This window comes from Elgaria multicarinata, chromosome 4 (assembly GCF_023053635.1).
Source record: "Elgaria multicarinata webbii isolate HBS135686 ecotype San Diego chromosome 4, rElgMul1.1.pri, whole genome shotgun sequence".
Lineage (NCBI taxonomy): Eukaryota > Metazoa > Chordata > Lepidosauria > Squamata > Anguidae > Elgaria > Elgaria multicarinata.
This window is the reverse complement of record NC_086174.1, coordinates 29,259,576-29,285,191: the sequence shown is the minus strand read 5'-3', so window position 1 is coordinate 29,285,191 and position 25,616 is coordinate 29,259,576. Positions and strand designations below refer to the sequence as shown.

General features: G+C 42.2%; 1 protein-coding gene and 1 long non-coding RNA gene across 2 annotated transcripts in view; both read left to right on the top strand.

Moving 5' to 3' along the window:
- Positions 1–14,512, top strand: part of PKDCC (protein kinase domain containing, cytoplasmic) — a 63,587-nt gene extending 49,075 nt beyond the window's left edge. Inside the window, exons 6-7 of the mRNA XM_063123995.1 lie at positions 7,464–7,637; positions 11,525–14,512. Of these exons, the coding sequence (XP_062980065.1) occupies positions 7,464–7,637; positions 11,525–11,610 (260 nt within the window). The 3' untranslated portion in view covers positions 11,611–14,512. The remainder of the gene's footprint in view (positions 1–7,463; positions 7,638–11,524) is intronic.
- Positions 1–25,616, top strand: part of LOC134397394 (uncharacterized) — a 1,014,583-nt gene that overhangs the window by 420,892 nt on the left and 568,075 nt on the right. The window lies entirely within an intron of this gene.

The following is a 25,616-nucleotide window of genomic DNA, read 5'->3' as shown; positions in this document are numbered from 1 at the left end:
TTAATATCATCTTAAATAACTTGTAAAAATAATGGTATATTGTAAAGAGCCCTGATCTAATCCCTTCAAGAATGAAGCAACTTTGAGCTCAGGCTTTGAAAGTCTTATCTAGGGATGTACGGATATTGTTAAATCTGTTCCGACTATGTTTCACAGACTGTCATATGTCTTTTGTTCCATTGACAGGATCATTTTTATGACAATTTTGTTCCATTTCTGCAAGTGCACATTACCACAAATGCACAAATCCCCCCCAAAAAGTTTTTTTTTTTTTTAAGTCTGCAAGTCTGCAGAATCTGTGTGACTTCGAAAAAGCCGGTCAGAGTCATAGAAATCCAAACTCACTTGAATCCATTATGGATTTCTTTGACATCCCTAGCCTTATGTGACATTTGTGTGCTGATCTGGAGATACCTGCTTCTTACTCTAGGTGAGCACGCAAGTTGCAATTTACAATGCTTACTTAGGAATTAGAAACTGCTCTTTGATTCTGACTGGACATTTGGAATTCTGCAAAACTGCCATGTTCCGGTTGTGAATGTGTTGTCACAGCTGCAATGTACATCCCTGGAAATATATGTATTATTTATTTATTTATTTATTTATTTATACACCACCATCAATGTACATGGTGCTGTACATAGTAAAAGAATAAAACAGCAACCCCCGGCCACATAGGCTTACATTCTAAAAAGCATAATAAAACAATAAGAGTGGTAAGCGAATGCACCAAATAGGCTCAGGGGACAATATAACGGACAGTGTAAAAGTAAGAACAAAGTCAAGTTCTAAAAGCTGTAGAAAAAAGAAAAGTAAATCTCCAAGAGGGGGTGGAATGTAGACATTTGTAGGTTGTTTGTAAACTCAATTATATATCCCCACTATTTGCATAGATGCAATCACATTCTGGTGATTTAAAAGGGTAGGGCCGTAGCTCAGTGGTAGAGCACATGCATACAAAGGGTTCCACATTCAATCCCTGGCATCTCCTACAAAAACACCAGCATATTTTAGTTTAAAGCTCCTATTGCCAGTAACTAAGCCCTAGGAGGTAGAGCTTAGTTTTGGTTGGGCTGAAAAAGATTCCTGGCTAAAATCCTAGGGAGCTGTTGCCAGTCCACATAAACAATACTGAGTTATAATGTGTGTGTGTGTGTGTGTGTGCGTGCGTGCGCGGAATATGTGTGATATGCCACATTAATCTTTTACGAAGACTAGAAGAAGAATGAAGCAGCACTTTTCAGACTAATAGTTTAATTTAGGTTTTTAATATGGGTTTTCTTAGGTAAAAGCTACTTCATTAGATGCAGTAATGGATAGAGATGAAGTGACATAGTTACGGGCAGGTAGAGAGTGAACATTCCATTTCCATTTATGGCAAAAGTATAGAACGTCGGGTCTGGAGGCCAAATCCAGCCTTCTGGGCATGTCTCTTCCTCCCAACCACTGACAGTTGGGGTGGTTTTCTATTACCCCCCCCCTTTCTGTAAGATTGAAATGTCTCTCTTTGATTGAAATGGCAGTAAGAGCGTTAAGGGATGTCTGTGTGGTGTAGTGGTTAAAGTGTTGGACTGGGAGTTGGGAGTTCTGGGTTCTAGTATGCACTCGGCCATGAAAACCCACTGGGTGACTTTGGGCCAGTCACAGACTCTCAGCCCAACCTACCTCACAGGGTGGTTGTTGTGAGGATAAAATGGAGAGGAGGAGGAGGAGGATTATGTATGCCGCCTTGGGTTCCTTGGAGGAAAAAAGGCGGGATATAAATGCAATAAATAAAGAAATAAACTAAATATGCTGGCATTTTGAGTATTTCAGCTCCGCCCACCACCGGAATCCGACCCCTGACAGCTTGTCCAAAATAGAATTCATCCTTCAGGCTGAAAGAGGTTCTGTGACCCTGATTTAAAGAGATAACTACAATATAAGAGTGGTATTAAGCAAAGCATGCGAAAAATGGAGGATAACCATAAACAATGTGTTTTTGCAGTGAGTTTAAAACCTGTAATCTCTGGTCAAAGTGAGATTGATGCAGTAAAATTTTAGTTATGGGTTTTTATTCCACTATCTTCCATTGCTTTACTTTATGACTACCCTGAGGGTACAAGGTTAAGAAAGTCTGTTCATCATGCTCTTGCAGAGCGAGTTGTAGCGTATAGTTTGGCTATATGTAGTGGACCTCTTTATATGGTAACTACTGGCAGGGAGTTATATGGCAACTACTTTACCAATCAATTGGCTTCCTGTTTATAATGGTCTGGAGGCAGCCATCTTTCAAGTTAACAGTGGTGTCAAGAAAATGTACACTTGTGGTGGATTAGGTAATACTCAGGTTTACAGTAGGATGGAAACTATTAAAATTCTGATGGAATCTCTTGAGTGACTCATCACCATGGGTCCAGATGAAGAAAATGGTGTCAATATATCTCAGGTAGATCAGCTGTTCCAAATATATATTATATATACTGTTCTAAGTCTGCCATAAACAGGTTGGTATATTGTGGCACCATGTGTAATGTATCCATAGTAGAGCCACGGATTTGTAAATATGAATTTTAAGTAGTTGTGTGTCAAGACAAAATGTGACAGCACAGTGGCAGTTTTAGAGTTAGAAATAATGCTTCACATTTCTCTCAATCCATCCTCATGTGGGATGTTATAGTACTGTGCCCCATTAGACAGAGGCCATTCCAGTTATTTTGCAGTTATCCTCAAGCCTTTCTCTCTCAAATTGCAGCTTTAAATCTTTCCCAACATATATGAAGTAACTTCCCATCTCAGGACCCAATTACTCCTCCTCCTGCTTCTCTGTATATTTGTGTGTGGCTTGCATTACCATTTACTAAATATGTTATGACATAGTATTTACGCTAGTCCAGAGCCCGGAGACCTTTGGAGACCTCTGTGGCTTCCGGGCTCTAGGAATTTGACAGATGGGTCTGTGCTCCATACCTATGCAAGCTGCCAAGAGTGGAAAGATTTACTTTATTTGCCTGAACCTTTTCACAGGAACAGAGCACGTTAGGTAATATTACAAGAGCTTTATTTAGACCACTGAACTCACAGGGGCTCTGTGGAGAGTTCCAGTTAGTCTATCTCTGGTAATGACATTTCTGAGCAGGAGAAGGGCAGTATACAGGCTCCTGTAAGCTGAAAGACACAATTGATGCCATCCCGAAATCCAAATATACTGTTGTTTTTATGTTTCTGATGGTTTTTAAATTTTGTGTACTTTTTAATGTTTACTGGTTTTAACTTTTGTAAACCGCCCAGAGAACTTCGGCTATGGGGTGGTATGTAAACGTAATAAATAAATAAATAAATAAATAAAATCTGCATGATGCCAGTAAACAGAACAAGATATATGAACCTTGCTTATGTGATAATGATTAATCAGTCGTATAATTTGTAAAGTCCAACTCGATTCAGCATCAGTTTACTGGATAAACTTTGCAACCGATGTGCAGGGTCAGATACCAGGTTGTAATTGCAAAGGCCAACAGCACTCAAATTACAGGAGAAAAGTTAGGGGGTGGTTTCCATCCCCTGGCTTCATTCAGTTTTAGCCAAATCATGCCTCCCATTGCATTTTTTAAAATAAGTAGCCAGTGGTTGTAGTGGAACTTAACAGAAGGTAGCAGGACTGGTATACCCTGCCACCCTGTGAAACAAGCACTGTACTCTGGTTATGTGTTAGAGAAGTGGCCATTATGTGGGAAACAGGCAAGTGAGGCCCCCACTTTTTTTTTTTTTTTAAAAAAATGCCCAGTATAATACTGACCCCTTTTAGTACATATACTAGCATGACCATATGGAAAGGAGGACAGGTCTCCTGTATCTTTAACAGTTGTATAGAAAAGGCAATTTCAGCAGTTGTCATCTGCATGCATGCATGCAGCACCAGGCCTCTTCATCGCAACAGTTAAAGCTGCAGGACCAGCCACAAAAGAGGGCAGGGCCTCTGTAGCTTTAACTGTTGTGATGAAGAAGGAATTTCAGCAGGTGCTGCCTGCATACAAATGACACCTGCAGAAATTCCCTTTTCTACGCAACTGTTAAAGATACAGGAGCCCTGTCCTCCTCTTCATATGGTCACCCTACATTTACCCAAGCAAACCTATGCTTGGTTTACTTATTACATGTATATCTTACCCTTCCTCCAAGGAGGACAGGGCAGGTTATAGAACTCTTACTCCTTTCATCCTTATTAGGCTGTGAGGTAGTGACTGGCCCAAGGTCACTTAGGCATGTGAGGTAGTGACTGGCCCAAGGTCACTTAGGCAATCCTATGCATGTTTAGACAGAAAAACAATCCTACATGTACAAGCATGCTGGCTAGGGCATGCTGGGACTTGTAGGACTTTTTTTGTCTAAGCATGCATAGGATTGTGCCCTTAGTGAGCCTCATGGCTAAATGGGGATTTGAACTTGGGTTTTCCCAGTTCAGGCCTCTCTCACTAATCACTGCAGATTCCCCCTCCCCCCCACTCCCAATCCATTCCACCCTTGAAATTCCAATGGAGACTTTTGTTTCTTTTTGTGGAATTTTTTGGGGAAAGCAGGGGAAGCGTGAAACCCTCCCTTTCCAGAATGCATGCGCTTCCACAGAAGCAAAGAAAAATAGCTGTCTCACCTACACCAGTGCAATTAGTAGAATGTGTTGTTGGGCACAGATTACGCTGATGCGTAACACCGCGAGTTCTGCAGCCATCATGGCAATTCATGTCTCTATAGCCTCCCACAGGCTTTCCTGCAGAAGATAATGTAACGGTAATGTAACGGTATAATGTAACGGTATTGCATAAAACTGGGCACATGGCTTGACCCCCTTCAGCGTAAGTGTTTTTAATAATGGGCTGGAGTTTTTCCTCTTTCCCAAACCTGGCTGTTGAAGACACTCTTTCCCCCATCCTGACCTCCTTAGTATTGAGCTTCTCACGTTCTAGGACCCCATTGGCGTGGCTTGCGCGGCCTGGTCAGGGGCTGGGATTGGTATGGATACATCAGACAGGAAGAGGGCACTGTGGGGCATTTGGGACAGGGGGAATCTCCTAAGCATCGCCTCATGGTATAGGGGGTTCAACCAGTCAACAGGAGTTGGCCGACTCCTTCTGGCTTTGAGCTCCAACTTGGGTCTTCGGTGGTTGGGGAGTGAGGTGGGGCTGCAGGTTAGCTGAACTGGAAAACACTGCTCAGGTTACATTCTTCCGGGCTTTGAGCCACGCTGGTTTCAAAGGGCCAGGAAGCTGGGGAAATTGCACCTGCTCCTTGTGGGGAGGAGGAGTGAGATGTCAGTGCGCTGGTTTAACCCAAGATTCAGGTTACGAACTTTCTCATTCCCAGTTACATATTCAGAAACATTGCGGTTCCAGTTAATCCCCCTTAAGTGTCTGTTGCTGTCTTTCTGGCATTTAGTGTATTAGGGCCAAACTACACATGACATTAATCATGCGGTTTGTCCTTGAGTATAGGATTTTTTCTTTCCCAAGTAGCCAAACCGATAAATGCTTTGCCCCTGCTGCGTCCCCGATCAGGATTGGGCTCCTGCACTCGCTATTTGTGAAAGTGAAACCTGTACTCAAGAGTGAATCACATGATTAACGTCCCATATAGTTTGGCCCTAATTTGCTAGTGCCAGAATTTAGAGGGTAGGCTGTTTTGCGAACCGTTATGGTGTAATGGTGGGCTGTCAGTATTAGATAGATTTTGGTACTGGATGCAGCAGTCAGCTTCCTTTCTTCTCCCTCTTTTTTATTTTAAAAGCAGGTTTCTAGCCCTTATGATTTAGAAGAAGTTTGGGGGGTATGTGGGCAATGCCCCACATACCTCCAAATGTCAGAAGTGTGTGTGTGTGTGTGTTGCTTAAGATTTCTAATGATTGGGGGGTACAGAGTTTTAATGCCCCTCATAGCTTCTTGTCATTTTCCTTTAAGTAGCAGAAGTACAATAAATTGAGTAAGCAACAATTTACTTTGGATAATTTAAACCGCAACCCTATTCATTGCCGCTCATAAGTATGGCCCATTGATTTCAATGAAGCTTGCTTCCAGGTAAGAAGGTATAAGATTGTAAACTAATACAAGTTGCAGAATCCATTTTGGGAGTTCAGAATTTTGATTCCTTTAAGTGAAGCATTATGTAGTTCTGTAAAATACTGGAGTCTTATTTTCTGCATTTTACTTTTCATTTTACTTCCTTGTTGTCAGAGTGGAAGAAATTAGGGGCTGTGCGAAACGAATGTGTGTTATATTAAATAGTTCACATACTTTCCAAGGAGATGGTGCATAGAATGCATAGTAAATGGTGTGAAGAGCAACTCTCATATAAAGCAATGTGTTGTCTGTTAGATTTTGTTCAGCCCCAGTATGGTTTCTTGGTAGTAAGTTCTGCTGTCTTCAGTGGGGCCTACTCTCTGGTAAGCCTGTATAGAATTGCAGCCAAAAGTCTGCTCCGTGACTGTCGTGTTGGAAGCGTCCTTAACAAAAACTCTCTCCAACGAGCTGAAATTTCATAGCTGCAGGGCGAAAACTCTTGAACCGAAATGACTCAAACTAAGTAGAGTCCGTGAAACTGGAAATGCAGCTATAATTCCCTTCATAGGTGCAGTTAGAAGCGCGTGATATTTTTCTTTTCTTTTGGAGTGGCGATCTGGGAGTCCGGCAGCTAAGTAGAAATATTTATAAATGATTAGTTTAATTTGTGTGGGTGCATTCATTAGAGGAGATCTCTGGCAGCTGGGAAACAGCGTAGAGCCATGAGCAGTGAACAAGAGAGTGGTGGAGCTCATAAAAGAAAGGGAGACTGAATGGCAGCCAATGGGGGCTGTTAATCCACAGGCAGTGCAGAGGTCCTGGGCAAGAACCAAACTTCAGTTCATCCCCCCACCCCCATGTCTTTCTCTCTGGGGCCCATCAAGCAACTGCCCTTTTGTATTAATCTGAGGAAGGAATAAAAAAAGTTTGCTCAATTAAAAGCCCGTCTTTTCTTCACAAAGGCAGGAGGAAAAACAGCCACACTCTCCTGACTCAGAAGGAGGGCTGGGAACGCCTGATCAGGTCTTGCCCTGACAATTCAGCCCAGTGTTCAGAGCAACGGCAGTCGAGTCATCTGTTCATTCAGGTGGACGCTGTTTGCTCAGTAGAACATTCTGTCTAGAAAGACCCCCGAGAAAATCAAAGGCTTGTATTGCGCAGGAAGGAGGAGAGGGATAGAGTCTGGGGGCACCGAGAGTTTCTTGGCAAACCCATTTCCTCACAAAGTGCTTCTCCACCAAAGTGAGCATAACAAAATATTCTTTTTGGCTCATCTTTCATGCGAGATTAAAAACACACGCATACAAAGGTGTAATATATTAAGGGAAATGGAGAAGAGTGTTGGAATCACTTTCTAAGAATGTGTTGAAGCCCCACTTGATGGGAAAACTGCACATTTGAAATTATTATTTTCCCTTTGCTTTATTCTTCTAGATTACAGAAAGCTGCCTGAAGCTGCAATCCTTGATGAAAATTACAGGTGCTGGCCGTCCTACCACCACAAGGGATGCCTCCTTTCTGTGTTTGATGTTAGTGAGGCTATTGAGGTTTGTGAGAGTCATTCGCAGTGCACAGCTTTTGTTCTCACCAACCAAACGACATGGACAGGTAATAAATGCCAGCAAGCTAAAGTCACTATATTCTATACTTGCAAGGCGGGAGTGAGAGCCAGTGTGGTGTAGTGGCTAAAGTGTTGGACTGGGAGTAGGGAGATCTGGGTTCTAGTCCCCCACTCGGCCATGGAAACCCACTGGGTGACTTTGGGACACCTCATAGGGTTGTTGTGAGGTTAAAATGGAGAGGAGGAGGATTATGTACAATGCCTTGGGTTTCTTTGAGGAGAAAAGGCGGGATATAAATACAACTACAACAATGCTTGAAATCGGTGACAGGGCCTGCTTTCCAGTTAGTACTTGGCTAGTTCAAAGATGGAAAACATCGTCATGTTGGTTGCTGATACCACCCAAAAAATTTGAGAGTTTTTCCTTTGCTTTTGCCCTTAGGGCAATGAAGGAGAGGGGGATCTCTTCCAGGTAAAGGATGACAAGCACACTGAACACTCTATATTCCCTGAAATTCCCGGAATTCTAGGAGCACACATAATTGTGGCACCACCAACATACATGTAGCCACCTGCCCCACTGACTTCCTAATGCATTTTCGTTCCCAGGCATCCCATACATTTTTTTAAAACTCATTTAATTTATGAGTCATGCTGCAGCCTAGGCTCTCAGGGCAATTTGCGTAATAAAAAATAAAACAATAAGAAACTGGGCATGTTTAGCATGGAGAAGAGAAGATTGAGGGGAGACATGGTAGCACTCTTCAAATACTTGAATGGTTGTCACACGGAGAAGGGCCAGGATCTCTTTTTGATCATCCCAGAGTGCAGGACACAGAATAATGGGCTCAAGTTACAGGAAGCCAGATTCCAGCTGGACCTCAGGAAAAATATCCTGACTGTTAGAGCAGTATGAGAATGGAACCAATTGCCTAGGGAGGTAGTGGACTGTCCCACACTACAGGCATTCAAGATGCAGCTGGACAGCCATCTGTCAGGGATGCTTTAAGGTAGATTCCTGCAATGAGCAGGGGGTTGGACTCGATGGTCCTGTAGGCCTCTTCCAAATCTACTATTCTGTGATTCTATAATTCTGTGATCAATCACTCCGAAATTACAGTCACAGTAATAAGCAGCCACAATTTGTGTCCCCCCCCCAAATGGAGACTAAAACAGCCTCAAAGAAGCAAATACAAAATATCTAAAACAATCCCAGTTACAACATCTCAAAACACAACTTCAGTGCATAAAATAGACAATATAACTGGCCAATAAAAACACATCATGAGTTCATGTGCCAGAGATCATAAAAAGAGCTCTTATCTCGCACCAAAGGATCAACAAGGAAGGCTTCAGGCGAACCTCTGTGGAGAGAGCATTTCACATTGGGTGGGGGCAGGGGGGAACACTGAAAAAGCCTGCTCATGAGTAGTCAGCTGCCACAGCTCAGTGTGTGGCTGCGCTCGGAGCAGGGCCTCTGAGCATGAACTCCAGGCACGGATAGGCATACCACAGTGGTGTATACAAAATACCTCTTGGCAATGTCCAAGGCACAAAATGATGCCACCAATAGTAGCCCTTGAGAGAGGTGGGACGTGGAGAAGCCACTGTCCTTTGTATTAAGCATAGGCAGAAGGTAGAGGAAGGTCGAGCAGCTGCAGAAGCGATCCTGCGAAATACATTCCAGCGCCTTGCCTTTATCAGTCATGACGAGTTCCATAGAGATTAGTGTGTGTGTGCCGGGTGACTGCTTCCAGCTGGATGAAACGTGAGCAGGATCTTCCTTTGACAAGTAAAGCATGTGGTGCTCATATCTAGGCACCAGCAGATACTAACAAATGCTACCTTAATCAAAGGGCAGCCTCAAATGAACTCTGCAAAGTTTATAGTACAGATGTCGCAGGGGTCATGTGTGTTGCTGGGAGTCTTGCTTATTTCATTTATTATTAACGTTCAGAATCTGTTTCCTCCTTAGGAAAGCAATTTAGAAGAAATTAACCCAATTTAAAATAATTACCATACTTAAATTATGTATTGTGCCAAGGCTAATCCACTTAGCATGATATTATTCCCATTTGGGCTTCAAAGCTGAGATTTTAAAGTTTCGTAATGCAATATTTGTGAGTGAATGTTCTGTTTTGGGGGACAGACAGACGGACAGACAAGATGTCACAGGTTTTGTTGGCAGAACTTGAGTTGTAGAGGGGAACTGTATGTTACACACAACACAGGTGCTGCAAAAATGGGTGTTCCTGTTGATTTCTCCACATCTTCCCTGCTTCAGCACACTGGAGCATCTCCCCTGTTAGGAAAGATTAGAACTGGGATTGTTAAGCATGGAAAAAAGGAGGCTAAGGGGAGACATGATAGAGGTGAACAAAATTATGCATGGTGTGGAGAATGTGGACAGGGAGAGATTTTTCTCCTCCTCTCATGATACTGGAACCCGGGGTCATCCCATGAAGCTGATTGTTGAAGATTCAGGACAAATGAAAGGAATAACTTCTTCACACAGCACATAGTTAAATTATAGAAATTCAATACCACAATATGTAGTGATGGCCACCAATTTCGACGGCTTTGACAGGGGATGGATACATTCCTGGAGCAGAAGGCTATCAATGGCTACTAGCCCTGATGGTTATGTGCTACCTCCAGTATCTGAGGCAGTAAGCCTCTGTGCACCAGTTGCTGGGGAACATGGGTGGGAGGGTGCTGTTGCACTGTGTCCTGCTTGTTCATCCCTGGCCAATGGCTGGTTGGCCACTGTGTGAACAGAGTGCTGGACTAGATGGACCCTTGTCTGATCCAGCAAGGCTTTTACATTCTTATATTCTGATGTACATTTCCCAGGCGCCTCAGAGGCAATAAGTTCTCTTAATTCATAATGTTATGCTTTTATGGGATTCAATTGGATTATTATGAGTTTTATTAACTTTAAGATATTTAATTAATTGTATTGTTGGTTCTAATACTTCGCAAAGCATGTAGTTCTATCATTCGTTTCCACCTGTACTATTTTGAAACTCAAATGTCAATACTATGAATTTATGTCATCATGGTTGTTGTTGTTTTAAAAATAATGCCCCATACAAAGAAAATGGGGTTGAGTAATAATATGTTCATTATAAAACCTCAATGGGAGTAATTTAGACCTCCTTTCTCCCCCGCTCTCACCCCTGGCCACTAAAACTGAATCTGAATAAAAGTATCTTATTCTGCTTCCCATTGATGACCAGTTTTGGCTAGTTTTCCAGGTAAGGAGATCCCAAACCAGAGAAGCAGCCACTGAGACATCTCTCTGCATGCCTTTGTGGTCTTGACTTGGTGTATAGATTATATTATATTATTTATTTATTTATTGCATCTTTATACCGCCCAATAGCCAAAGCTCTCTGGGCAGTTTACAAAAATTAAAACCATGGAAACCATTCAAAAAAACAAACAGTATAAAAGCATAATATAAAATACAATATAAAAACACAACCAGGATAAAATTGAGCAGCAATGCAGAATTTATTACAGATTTAAAATTCAATTTTAAAACAGCAAGCAAGTTAAAATTAAGTTAATAGACTGTTAAAATGCTGAGAAAATAAAAAGGTCTTTAGTGAGCTCATTCCACAGCTGGGGTGCCACAGGAGAGAAGGCCCTCCTCGTGGTAACTACCAGCCTCACTTCCTTTGGCAGGGTTTCACGGAGAAAGACCCCTGAGGATGACCTTAGGGTCCAGGCAGGTACATATGGGAGGCAGCGTTCCTTCAGATCGCCTGGCCCCAAGCTGTTTAGGGCTTTGAATATTAATACCAGCACTTATAAAAGAAGGTGGGAGGTTCCCTGGATGACCTTAAGAGTTTATTTTCATCCTAAGGTTTTTCTCTTTCTACTAATTGTTTATTTTAAAATTGCTATTTCTTCTTTGTTTTCTGCCTAGGTCGTCAACTTGTCTACTTCAAGATGGGCTCCACTTCCATTGTTTCTGATCATGACAAGACAACATATGTGAAAATGACTAATTGAAAGCTAATGTGACCTAGAAATCCAATTCTGTGCAACTTTACGCAGAGGTAACTCCTACTAGGTTCTGTAGGGCTTACTCCCTAGTAAGTGTGCATAGAATTACAGCCCTAGTCCAACTAGTGAAAAAATGACAGCAGTTTGCATTTACATGAAGACTGCTATTGCATACAAGGAAGCGGAGGATGGAGAAGGAATTGCACTAACGCTCATTCTAACCTACGGAGCGTGAACCCAGACTTTAATGAAGAGACCTGTATGACCAGGATGAATGTGCAATAAGATGACATTTAAAAATGTGACTTTGTTTTAAGAAGCAGAATGAAATCCAAAATGTGATACACTGTGTGGCTAGCCATAGGTTGCTAGAAGGCAACAGGCACCCTAAGTGTGCTTTCCCCACTAGGGTTACACATGCTATGTATAATTTTGCATGGGGTTTGGTTGAAAATTCTTCTTCCTTTCCATAGGGAGTTTGGGACTTCCAAGTTCAGATATTTATGTGAGCAAGTACAATCACTGCAGGATTGTTAAACCTCATGTGTTCCAAAGCTGAAGATCAAATCTCATGGAAGACAATCAATACTTATGCTTGTTGTACCAAATATACAAAACCAAACATCACCACCGCCACCATCATCATCATCATCATCATCATCATCATGGTGGTCCTTGTGCAATGGATCAATATAGTGTCTATTAGAGTTGTCACCCAATTAAAAAAATGTAGGTCGCAATCTAGGCATGTTTAGACAGAAAACATCCTATAACTCCCAGCATTCTGCAACTAGCATGGCTGGGTGAAAAGTGCTAGGAGTTGTAAGACATTTTTCGGTTGAAACATACACAGGATCACACTTTTAGTTGATTAATTATATCAGCTTTACTTGATTAAATCTGCCTATGAGGACAAAAAGGAAAACACACACACTTCATTTTTAGAAGATGCACAGCATGGATTGCTACAGGCACAATCTTAGAAGAAGCATTCCACCTTTGCTTTTACAAAAGAAGAAATCCATGGTGCATTTAGGACATTTTAAACCAGAAGTCTCCAAGCCTTTTGGATCACCAGGCACATTTGGAATTTTGAGAGAGTCATGGGTGCTTTCACAAAATGGCTGCCATGGGTGAGACTCTTGCCCAAGAATCTAATTACAAGGCCACACAAACTGTCTTTGGAACACAAATAAAGATGATGCTGGAGGATAGCCATTTGCTTTGCAGCATACCAGCCTCCCAGCTTTTTTTTTTAAAGTTAGAATATTTTAATAAATGAAATAAAAATCGGGAGGGGCAGGGAGCCTGGCAGGCACTAAGAGAGGTGTCTGTGAGCATATTGGTGTTGACAGGCACAATGTTGGAAAACCCAATTTTAATGTCCATGTGTGTTGGTTGGTGGGGGGGCTCTCTTAATATGGTAGCATGTATTATTTCACTTATCAGCAAATATGGTACAATAACTCTGTTGCGTTTGGGGGCCCTTCTCATTCTGCTGAGTAGGTTCCTGGACTTCTGCCCAAAGTTGCCACTGAACGGAATGCCTTTTTTAAGAAGGCACTTGCCATCCACAGTTTTTATAAGTACGTCTTTAATATATCTGCTGCCCTGCTAATCAGGGGTACCCATTTAGTTGATGAAAATGTTTTTAATCAAGCTAACTGATTAACTGAATAAATGTTGCAGGCCTAGTATCTATAGATGCAATAATGCCGCCAATTTTGAGTTTAGAAAATAAACTGGGAAGGTGTCTATCACTGCAGTGGTTGTAGTGAAAAAGAACTATACACTGCCACATACTCAGGATGTGCCTGCCATTAATCCAACAGATGTACGTTTCATCTTTCCCCATGAGTGCACCAAATAGTATCCCAACTCTAGCTTCAGCAATTTACTTTTCCTGTATGAGTGAATGGAAGTCATGCACTTAGAGAATGTAAAAGTGAATAAAACAATGCTGAGATGGGAGCTAACCCAACTCTCTCTTGTAGAGGATGGGGAGGGAGCTTTTGTCCATATTCCCAACAGTTTTTGACAATTACCTAATAGGAGTAATTGAAAATCAAGCCTACACCAATCCACACAACTTCACTTGGGTTCCATTTCTTGGTAATGATAGAATGGGACACTGGAGTGCACAGAGACAAAACCCAGCAATTTGATTTTCAATATACATCCTATATTAATCAACAGTTATCTAACAAGATATGTTCCATTTGCTTAGCCCCAGATCAATGCTCAGTGTTGAATCGTATCATTCAACATCCGTTGAATGAACACCTAAGTTAATATGATTTAAACACATTCATAGAGATTTTGATACATGAGACTAAATTGTATATTTGTCGTTCTGCATGGACACGGATGTTTGGATGCCTTGAAAGGTTTGGATACTCAGGTTCATGGAATGGGCTAACCATGTTACTTTCCTAGGGACTCTACTGTGAAAGATATTCTGAATTACTGTTGGATGTAATGGATGGGCTTGCCGTAGAGGAAGTGATGTGGATAATTCATATCGACTTAACTTCCACATATCTATGTGTTCAAAACACTTGGTGGGGGAACTCTTCATGTGATTGCCATATGTCATATTGGAATTGGCCATTTTTATGCAACAGCATTCACAGTATCTCTGACGCATCAGCAGAGCAGTTAAGAATAATGAACAGCACAATTTTTCAGCAGTATCTTTTGACAAAGGATACATTTCTGTTACTGAATCTTTGGAGTTTTAAAGGTGCTGCTTACTAGCTTTAAGAACAAATGACCTTAACAACAGCAAATGAACCAGAGCCTTAATAATGCAATAGAAATAGCAAAATCTTTTCGTAAGCAAAGTGTGTCTAGATAATATGCTTTCAGTGAAAGCAAGCAAGAAAATGTTAAAAGTGACAAATGTCATGCTGTTTTCTAGTTTGTACATTCAGAACTTTTTGTACTTTTATCCTTAAAATGTTTATTTTTGTAAGAAAATAAAATGAAATTGATGAACTTGTCTTTGCCTTACTGTAATTTCTTTTTCTCCGGACTGCATTTTTGTTTTAGAAAGGATAGTGGGACTCTGCTAGAGTCTGTGGCTTTTAAGAACTGAAGCTACAATCTTTTATAGAACTTCTGTGGAGCTCTCAATATTGATTTAATTTGACTTATTCCTATGTAGAGCACTTTATCAACAGTGTTCAAGGTGGTTAACAGAGCTTGCGTAAAACAGGACAGGGATAAAAAGAGTATGTACAAACTGTATCAACCAGTACAAAAATGGCATAAAACCAGAATAAAATATTTGTAAATAAGCTGAAGTGGGTTTCACAATACAGGGACCACTCCTGAAGAAAACGAAGTTTCCCGCCTTCTTTCCCATTGATTTGATATGTGATACAAGGGACTAGCAAACTGAATCACGGCATCCAGCCTTGTCTACCCTGGTTAGTAATGCCTCACTGACGGCTCAGTCTTTATGAATTGAACACGCACAAGCGTACTGCAATCCAGAGTGTTTAACGCTGCCAAATAATAAGACTTCATGTGTGTATAGCACTTTAGAATGTCCAAAACTTCTCTCTCAAACACAATTATTACAATGCACCCATAAAGTACTTTAGTAGCAAAATCCTATTGAAAATGGTGGGGACTAAAAGTTGTTTTTTGTCCATCTCTGGCCTATGGGCCTAATTTGGTCCACAAAGGTTCCACATCTGGCCCTCAGAGCCTCCTGACGTTCTCCAGGGACAGGACTTGGCCTCCAAGTCCCACCCCCTGGAAGAATCCCTGCTGTTACCTCATGATTGTATATTAGCCCCTACGTTGTTCAACCTTTATTTAAATAATTTGACAGGGAACTGTTTAGCATCTGACTTTCATACACCAAAACTGGCAGGGACCAAAGCCCCATTATTGTTGTGTGCAGATGACGCTATTCTTATGTTATTGTCCAAAGCAGGCCTTAAATGCTTTTGAGTTTTTATGACTTATTGTAAGGACAATCTGCTGACAGTCAAATTTCAGTAAAACAAAAATTATGGTATTTTCTAGGCATAGAGCAACAAATAAGTGGTTAAGAGATGGACAGCAGATAGAGCAAGTCAAGGAAGTTCAGATATTTATTTAATTATTGCATTTATATCTTGCCTTTTTCCCTCTGGGTATCTGGGTATTGTGGGGGTTTTTTCTACACTCTCCTAGGCTACCCACAGGCAGTCTGCAGTCCAGGCTCCCCAGAATATTAGTAAGGCAGTACTTCAGTTTTTTAAAACTAAGGAGGCACAATTTATTCCTGCTGCCTTACAATTATTTAAGGCTAAAATTCTGGCCCCGTTGTGAGCTATTCCAATATGGATTCCGGGATTTAATCTGACTGTTGAGAGTGTTCTTTCAAACTTCTTGTGCTCACTTTATGGAATGCCAAGGTGTGTGCCATCATCTGGACTACACCCGAAGGCTAGTCTTGCATCTGTAGAAGGTAGGGCTTGGTCCCTTGCCTTTCATTAGGGCTAAAGGTTGTATGCTGATCCATCCCAAAGCTATCTTTTTCTTTTGCAAAGGGATGCTTTTACCAGTTCATGGTCCAAAGGTTTTACTGTCAAACTGCATTTATTAGGTCTATCTATGGATTTTCTCCATACACGAGATTATCCTGTAGCAAAATCTATTCTAAAACAACAGATTAAGGACATTGATTTTCAATATACTATGTCAAAAGTGCGTAGATCCTGCTCTCCAATACACTTTGGTCTAACTTTTGAATTTCCTAGATATGCCTGATATCTGGATTATTTGACCATGTTAGGGCTAGATTCAACTGTTTCCCTTCTGCAATATTGGAAGGGTGCTATCGGGGTATCCCATATGAGGATCATTTGTGTTCCTGTGGTGATGCAGTTGAATCGTTAGGGCATTTTTTTTTCAAAAGTAGCGTGTGTGTGTGTGTGTGTGTGTGTGTGTGTGTGTGTGTGTGTGTTTAATAAAAATCTTTTGTATTGGGTGTTTTAACTATGCTTATATATTTTAAATATGTGTGTGTTTTAATAACTCTTTTTAGCCTGTTGTATAATGAATTAATGATTGGGTTTTTATGGTTTTAACGATGACTGCTATTGTTTCTAATGGGTCTATGACCGCATAATAAAATGATGGTGTTATCTCATGGTCTCAGCGTGGCTGCTGCTCCCAGCACTATCTGAGTCCCTTTCCCTGTGTTGAAAGAGGCACGGAATTCCATGCCTCTCTCAATGCAGAGGAAGACAAAGGGGGCAGACGAAGGACATCAGTGGGCAGGTCTACACCAGCCCTATATCCCGGGGTCATCCCTGTGTGTCCAAATCAGGGGATCCTGGGGGCAACCTGGGACGACCAAGGACTTTCCCCAGGATATAGGGAACTGTGGAAAATCCAGCTTTTCCACAGTCCCGGGACCAACCTACAAAGTGCAGGTCATGTGGCTGCTGTTCTCGGGACCTGTTGTCCCAGCATGTAGCGGGGACTGTAAAATGGGCACGGAGCTGCACGGGGGCAGTCTGTGCTCATCGGGAGTGGGGGGTCGGGAGTGGGGTCGGGTTTTTTCTTACCTTTTTTATGGAGGAGCGCAGTTCCTTCTCCCTCTTTCAAAAAAAATGGCGGCTGTGACATCCTTTCAGGGCATCACACAGCCGTCAAGACACTGGGGGAGGATCGCAGAAGTCTGTGATCCTCCCCCCTCCCTCCCTCTACACCCTATGGTGTAGAGACATGCCCAGTGGGTGTGGCAATTTGGCACCACACCCCATTTTGGTTGAGCACCCTAGATCTAGAGTGTTAATAGCTCAGGTGATACTTGAACTGGGGACTTCTTGGTTCATACCTTCATCTCTTAGGATGCAATCTTATGTATGTTAAGACAGAAAAAATACCCTATAACTCCTGGCATTCCTTGGGGAATGCTAGGAGTGTAGCCCCGTTTATTGGTAGGACCTTTTTCATGCTGGCTGGGGAATGCTGGGAGTTTTTTTTCCTGTTGAAACATGCATAGGATTGCACCATTAACCATTTTGCCACAGCATACTCTTTGAGATTATATAGAATGTGTTTCAACTGGTTCAGGGGACATTCATGATCTAATCCCTTTTTAGCCATGAAGCTCACTGGGGGACCTTGGACCAGTCACTATCAACTTTACAGGGCTGATGTGGGGAGCACCATGTACGCAGCCTTTAGCTCTTTGGAGGGAAGGTGGGGTTATAAATTAGTACATAAATGGAACAGGCTTATATGAGGTTAATGCTATATAAACTCAGAAACTTACAGAAAACAATGGATTCCTATAGAAAAGTTGAGAGAAGCACAGTGATCCAGTCAATAATTTCAGTGCTAAATCAGCTGGGTACAGTAAATATGTCTTTGACGGACCGGAGCCCTTTCCAGTTCAGGTTTACATTGGTTTCTAGGAACATCAAACAATAAAGATGGCCACAAGAGAGGAAGATATGCAGAAGCTGTCCAGAAGGATTGGTCCATTTGGATCTCCCTTGGTAGTGAGATGTACAAGTATAGGATTTCCTTGCAGTGAAAGGGTTTTTTTTTATCGTTTGTTCAGAGTTGTGACTGGTTTATACATTTCCTTGGCTTCTTCAAACAACTTCCTGCAGCTCCAAGGTAGGAAAATGAAAGAAGACACCAGCTCTGTTCTAAACAATTGATCCTCGGGATAAAAGGGAAAGAAAATTCCTGAGATCAGAACAGAGAGATATTATTTACACAGTGCAAAAGGAACTGTCAACTTCTGAAATGAACAATCTGCCAGGCAATTTTAACGAATGGGATGGAGGGAGCTGAGAATATAGGATTTTGTCTGTAAGAGCACATTCTTCAGAAATGTTGGCCTTCTAGTCATCTGTACTGTGGGAGTTTAATTGCGAATTCCATTAAGAAACAATTGGATTTTCAATGATTGGGGGAAAGGTACATTTAGAGAGATTTACGTAAAAAACTAGGAAATCGAAACTTTTAAAATAATGCTACTGTTTCTTTTGAGTTTGCTCAGGGCAGTCTTTTAGGTGCTAAGGGCTGTATGTATACTTGGATTCACATGGCAGTAACTAAACTAAAAAACAACACCCTGATATCTTGTTTCCAAATCTCACATTCAGAGTAGTAAAAGATAAGCAAGAGTCTTATGGCAACTTAAAGACTTAACATATTATGGAATATGCAATTGTAGAGTAGATTCCACTTCATCAGATGCGTGATAGCATTATGATAGATAGGCGATTAATAGATAGATCAATAGACAGATGATAGATAGATAGGTAAAAAATATAAACACTGGGGGAAAATGGTCATGAACTGCAAAAAGTACAGTGTGGCTATTCTATATAAAGCTTAAGATAATTTATTTATTATTTATTTATTTAAAATATTTATATCCCGCCCTATATCACTAAGATCTCAGGGCGGCGTACAGATAAAAACATACAGTATAAAACAATAAATATACACAGTTAAAAACAAATTAAATCATGATCCAAGTTAAAACAATATATAATTTAAAAGCAATAGATGCAGTTAAAACAATTAAAACAATGTGCCAGTGAGTTTAACCATCAAAGGCTTTGTTAAAAAGCCATGTTTTTACTTGGCGTCGAAATGAAATCAGTGTTGGCGCCAATTGGACCTCCAAGGGGAGGGCATTCCACAGTCGGGGTGCCACCACAGAGAAAGCCCATTCATAACAACAACCATTGGCGAAAATACAACCTTGGCATTGCTCTGTTAATTAACATGCAGTGAGACAAAAAACCCAAAAACTGCTCGCTGGATTCAAGCCTAGACTAACAGAATCAAACTTCTTGATAAGTTCTAATTCAAAAGTTTCATGACTGAAACTCCGTTGTTGGAGAATGGCTATTTTCAGGTCAGAAGTAGAGTATGTTGAAATGTTGTGCCACTGCTTTCTGAATGTTGCCAATTCTGATTAGGGCTGAGCACTGCCGAATTCAAGGTGGTACTGGGTCAGCCCAAGACACCCTGAGACCTAAGCAGATTGGTACCAAAGCCTCAGGGTACCTCAAGCCAATTCTGGAAGGTGCTAGGCCACTCCCCCTGCCCACCTGCCTGGGAAAAACTGGCGCAAGGCCGGCCGTGAGTCTAGGTGAATCCATTAAATGCACCAGACTCACTTCCCTCTCCCTTGCCACCCTCCCTGGTCACCCGCTGCCGGCTGTGGAACTTACCTTCAGATGCATCCTCTTCCCTGAGAGCCAATCTGTGATTTAAAGGTAAGATTGTGGGGGCTCTTTCTTTTAACAGCTCTATGGTCGCACGTTACAGCAGACACAAAGGGCTATTTCCCTTAGTTTTTGGCCATAGAGCTATTACAATATTTATTTATTTATTTATTTATTTATTTATTTATTTATTTATTTATTTATTACATTTCTATACAGCCCAATAGCCGGAGCTCTCTGGGCGGTTCACAAAAAAAAGAGAGAGCCCCTGCAATCTTACCTTTAAATTGAAGCTTGGCTCTCAGGGAAGAGGATGCATGTGAAGGTAAGTCCAAGCGGCAGCTGTGGTTCCATGTTTGTGGGTGGGAGGAAAGGGGTAGGGAGTCAATGAGCCAGATAGGGAGTCAGGAGTCCCATGGGCTCCTGGTCAGCTTTGCCCCTGGCTTTCCTGAGTTGCCTTGGCACTTAGGAACCTCACAAAGGCCAAATCGCCTTGTGGGACCTGAATCTCATTTTGGCTTTGGGGTTGAAGTGAGGCAGGCAAGCCCCAATGTCACTGATAGCCTTGCTGGTTCTTGTGTCTGAAGCTTAGATGGGGCCCGTCGGGAATTCAGAATTAAAATTAAATATGAAAAAAATGCAATTGCAACTTGGGGTTTGTTTGCTTTGTTTTCTACATTTGTTTCTTTTTTCTTGTTCCACGCAGGCACAGCTGTGAAAGTTCTGAATTACGGTAAACCGATTAGCAAATTCCAGCTCTGGCACATGGGGTTCTGCCCAAGGTATCCAGGCAATCCGATACACTTCTTGCAGAAACCCTTAAGGAATGTAAGAAAATGTGGGAGAGGCAGTTAGAGAGCAATGGGTTGTGGAGGCTGCCAGGTTACGTGGAAGAGGGAACAGTTTGCCTGCTGGCTGCTCTCCTTCCTCAAGTTCCTCATGTATCAGTATTTGGCAAGCACGCACTGATATCTAAGGTTCTTCCCATTACTGACTATGTTAATTGTTTCCTCCTTCTACCCCAAATCAGAAAGTGGGCATCATCAGACCAGGAGGGTGGGAATCACATTTCCTTACCGTCGCTTTCCTCCCCGCTTCTGTCCCACAATACTTCCTCTTTCTTTACACAGGGGAAGAAAGAGGAAGTAAAGCATGACCACATGACCTGTTCAGTGGGCGTTTTTATTGTGCGGCTTTTCCTGCACACAGCAGGAAATGGTCGAAAATTTATTTTAAAAATAATAATCGGATATACCGGGGTCTATTTTGTGACGGAACGAAGTGTTGGAAGTACTCCTCAAGAGCAAGCAGAGTTTTTAGAAGCTTCCCAGTAGAAAACAATAGAGACCAAGAAAGCTCACAAACTGTTTAAGTTTCAAACAGAGCTTTACTGAAATATAGGTTGGTTTAATTAAATATATATCTACAGCACATACACATAATCACATTGGTCACAGGAGAGAGATAGGATGATGATGATTGATACGCACATAATTATGAGCTATATATACATGACAAAACTGTACAATCAGTCCAGCCAATAATTGGCAATTCGACCCAGCCAATTCGACCCACTCCACTAGTAACTAATTATTACAGTGTCCAGATGGTGGCCTTGACATTTTCCAATATGTCTTCAGTCAGAGGGCATACTAAAGCTGAGGAATAAAGAAAAACGGATCCATTCCAGGATCCGACACGAAGGCCAGAAGGAGCAGGAGGTGGATGTCGTCTTCTAAAGAACGTGTGAAAAAATGTGAGTGGGCAGTAACAAGCGTGCGATAAAATACTCATCTGATGATGCTCAGCATCATGTCAATCAGGAGTGGGAAACTTGTGGCCTTCAACTCCCATCATTACTCACTATTGACTTTGCTTGGAGGCAGATAGGAGTTGAGGACCAAAACGTCATCTGGAGCACCACTTGCTGCCCACCCCTATGGTAAATGATAAGTGGCTGAAATTTGGGGGGCATTATTTACTACTGAGCAGGTGACAATGTCCTAGAAGGACTACATTGTCCACTTCTGTGTGAAGTATACACTGTAGTAGTTTACTTTAGTAGTCGTCTGTGTCAACTACATTGGCAGCATCCAACACTAGCAATGCGGTGATGATGATGATGATGATGATGATGATGATAATAATAATAATAATAATAATAATAATTTATTTATTATTCGTCTCTCCCTCTGGATCGAGGTGGGGAACAACACTAAATAAAATATAATACCTAGTTAAAAGATCATATAAACTGATACAATATTAAAAGAACTATCACAGCATCTTAAAATTTTTAGGTTTAAAATTCATCTGGGTAGGCCTGCTGGAAGAGACTAGTCTTTACAGCTGTCTAACAAAAATGAACGCTGGTACAATGGGTGCTTGCACTTGATAGTGCAGCTGGATGCTAGCCCTAGTTAATGCTCCTGGAATGGAACTTGACCCATTCCAGAAGTGCTAATTTGGGCTAAATTTCTGGGGTTGAGCTATTCCGCCAATAAGTGCCAGCTCCATATTGCATGCTGCTGTTTGTTTCCACTAGCACAACGTGTTCAGTGGCGGTGGGCTGCCACCGTAGGACACTGCCAACGGGAGTCAGCCTCTGTGCAAATTCTGCTCTGAAAAGTGCATGTCATCGCAAGCACAAATGTGAGGCTGAGGAGTATTTGAATTCTGGGAAAGAAATTCTGTTCGAGGGAGGGGGGATCTTTCCATGGCTTCTCATTAAAAGGCAGAAACAGCAGAGAAATAAATGATCCATTTCACAACAGATGGAAATAAATACATGGGGAGGGGGAACCATGGATTCTCAGTACTAAAGGAGATGATTGAAAGGAACGAGAATTGCACGAAGAAAGTGAACAAAGGACTGCCATTTACCTAATATCTGGGGACAGTTTGACCTTATGCAAAACCTCAAGAGGCATACACAAGAACAGGAGCAGCTTTAAAACAAACTAAAGGAAATGTTTAATTCACAGTTAATAATTGACCGATGCAACTAGATACCGTGGAAAGCTGTGTAGGCCAATAGCTCAGAAAGACTGAACGAAAGGCATGACGGATGGGCTTTACCAAGAGCTGTTAGCCAAGGCAAATGAAAGCTGGGCTAAATTCAATATGATGCTCAGAATGCACTAGAATGGCACAAGCTGAGTGAATGAAGAGGATGGCTACATCTCTGCCTTGCTTTGACCTGCCCTGTACTCACGTGCCTTTGACTGTATGTTTCAAATGCTTATTTTTCCAAAGGAACTAAGCTGTGGCAACTATAGTTTAGAGACTGTCAGCTACACTAGCAAAGGCACTCGTTGGGCCTTTTCAGACAACACACGAAGCTACAGTTAGGCCACTAATCCTTTTGCAGCAAATGGTTAGTGAGTGTGTCTAAACCGTGGTTATGTAGCCACCATGGTTAGGAATGGTTCACACGACACACTAAGCCATGTTTCACATCACACCCTAAGCCATCATGTTTAGCTCAAAAAGCGTAACCACCGTGGCTTAGTGTGTCATCTGAACACAGTCAATATGGGTTTAAGTTCCAGTTTTGTGCAGTAGGTGGCTACTACATCTCCCAAGGTGTGTCAGACTTGGTCATAAGGCTGCCATTCAAAAGGGCAGTGTTCCAACAGATTGCTTCACTCTGCACGTTCATTAGTTCCAAAGTTAACTTCTAGGATCTGTTTCAGTTCATCGCCGCCACTCCTGAGTCACTCTGCTCATCCTGCCTCTTTCTGTGGCCACAAACCACATGTTATAGAGCTTAATGTTTAACAGGAGTATATTTTCAAACCAGTATCTTTTTGGTGGGGGTGGGAGTGGGGCATGGGGAACCTCAGAAGATCAAACAGCCATACAGTATGTCGGAGAACTTCCTCCTCCTCCTCCTCCTCCTCCTCCATGTCTGTCTCCTTTGTTTCTTTTGTCCTTCTTTTTCTGACTCTCAGATCACCATCGACCTACTGGTTTGTTGGTCTCTCAGGAGGGTGAGGGCCTGCATTGATAAAAAGCCAGATCCTGAGAAAGAATCAACAGAAGAAAGCAGGAGTTGTGAGGAATCAGTTGGAAAAGCTAGGGTAAGGGGGTAGAACTTTTCTAAGCTTGAGGGCTGAATTCAATTTCAGATAAGCTATCAGGGGGCTCATTCTAGTGATGGGCAGGAGCAAATGAGGCAGAGCAAAGGCAAAAGGGGAGGGCCGAAATACCAGACTATTTTAGCTTACTGCCAGTGACTAAGCCTTAGGGGAGGCATTTCTGCCTTTTAGAATGAGGGTGGAAGGATGACACGCAAAAGCCGGGAAACCACCAAACGAATGGCGGTTGAGGAAAAGTGGTGTGGCCATTTGGTGAGCCTCAGAGGGCTGGATCGGGACCACAGGTGGGCCGCATTTGGCCCACAGGCCTGAGGTGTCATATGTCCAAGCTGAAGCACTGGCCATCACACAGCACATAGTTAAACTATGGAATTCACTTCCACAAGATGGCCAGAATGCTGGTCTAGATGGACCCATGTTTGGATCCACCATGGCTCTTTGTATGTTCTTATCCTTGCTGTAAGAAGAAACCTACTGGACCACCAGACCCAAAATTCATCTAGTCCAGCATCATGTTTCTCACAGTAGACAACTACGGCCACAGCTAGACCGAAGGTTTATCCTGGGATCATCCAGGGTTCGCCCCTGCCTGAGCACTGGATGCCCTGTGTGTCATCTAGGTGAACAGGTTTGAGCCCTGAACGATCCAGGGATAAACCTTAGGTCTAGCTATGGCCCAAGTGTCTTTGGGAAGCCCAAAAGCAAGTCATGAGCTCAACGACCCTCTCCTTTGTAGCTCTTTAGCAACTGGGACTCAGAAGCATGACTGATGAACCTGGGCAGGATCTACACTACTGCTTTAAAATGATTTATAACAGTAGTGACAACTGTTGGGGCTCAGGACACACTCCATGTACAGTTTTCAAAACATTTTCAAAGTGTCATATCCTGTTTGTTGTAGATCTGCCCCTGGTAAACTTCAGGAATATGTTTTGCTATTGTTATGAAATATCATCTTTGACTCACCCTTTCCCTTCTCTTGTCACACCCACCGCCATGTGGTTGTGAAATTTTGCTTCTTTAAGTTGGGGCGCATGGTGCAATTACCATGGAGATGCTGCCAGCAGCAACCCTTGCTCTCTTCTTTTGCTGTCACTTATAGAATGGAGGTCAGGCTAGCTAAGCATTGCACCACACTGATCATTCCAGCTGTGCAGAAAGCGACCCAGGGCTTGCCCATAATAGCAGAAGACTAGCAACTTTGTCTTCATGCCCCGCATTACCCATGCGGAGGATATGCACGCTTAAAATCATGCTTCTGGCACAAGCTGGCAAAGAGATCTAACTCTACAGGTGATGTGTAAAGGGAATAGGGGAACAGAAAGTGTCTGAAGAAGAAATATATCAGTCAGGCCTGAACAAAGACATGGTAGATGCTTGCTCCATGTGCTAAACTGGTTGGGGCCGCATGACAGAAACAGTACCAGAAATTCCTCTCAGAGGCTCAAGAAAGGATTAATTTTTAATTCCCCAAAGCCAAATCAGGATACAGCACAGCTCATGCTGTTTCAGTTCCCAGCTCCTTAAGAATTTTCTCCGCTCCTTTTTGCCGTCCAGGTCTGTCTGTGTTTACACTCTTTTGGTTCCGGAATCCCGCTGCTCCTCGCAGCTCCAATCTCTGGATACTTTATGCTCTCTGCATGCAAATAAAACCTTGTTCGGCCATAATTTTTGGCTTGGCAGCCCTGAGGCCCTCCTCACCAGTTCG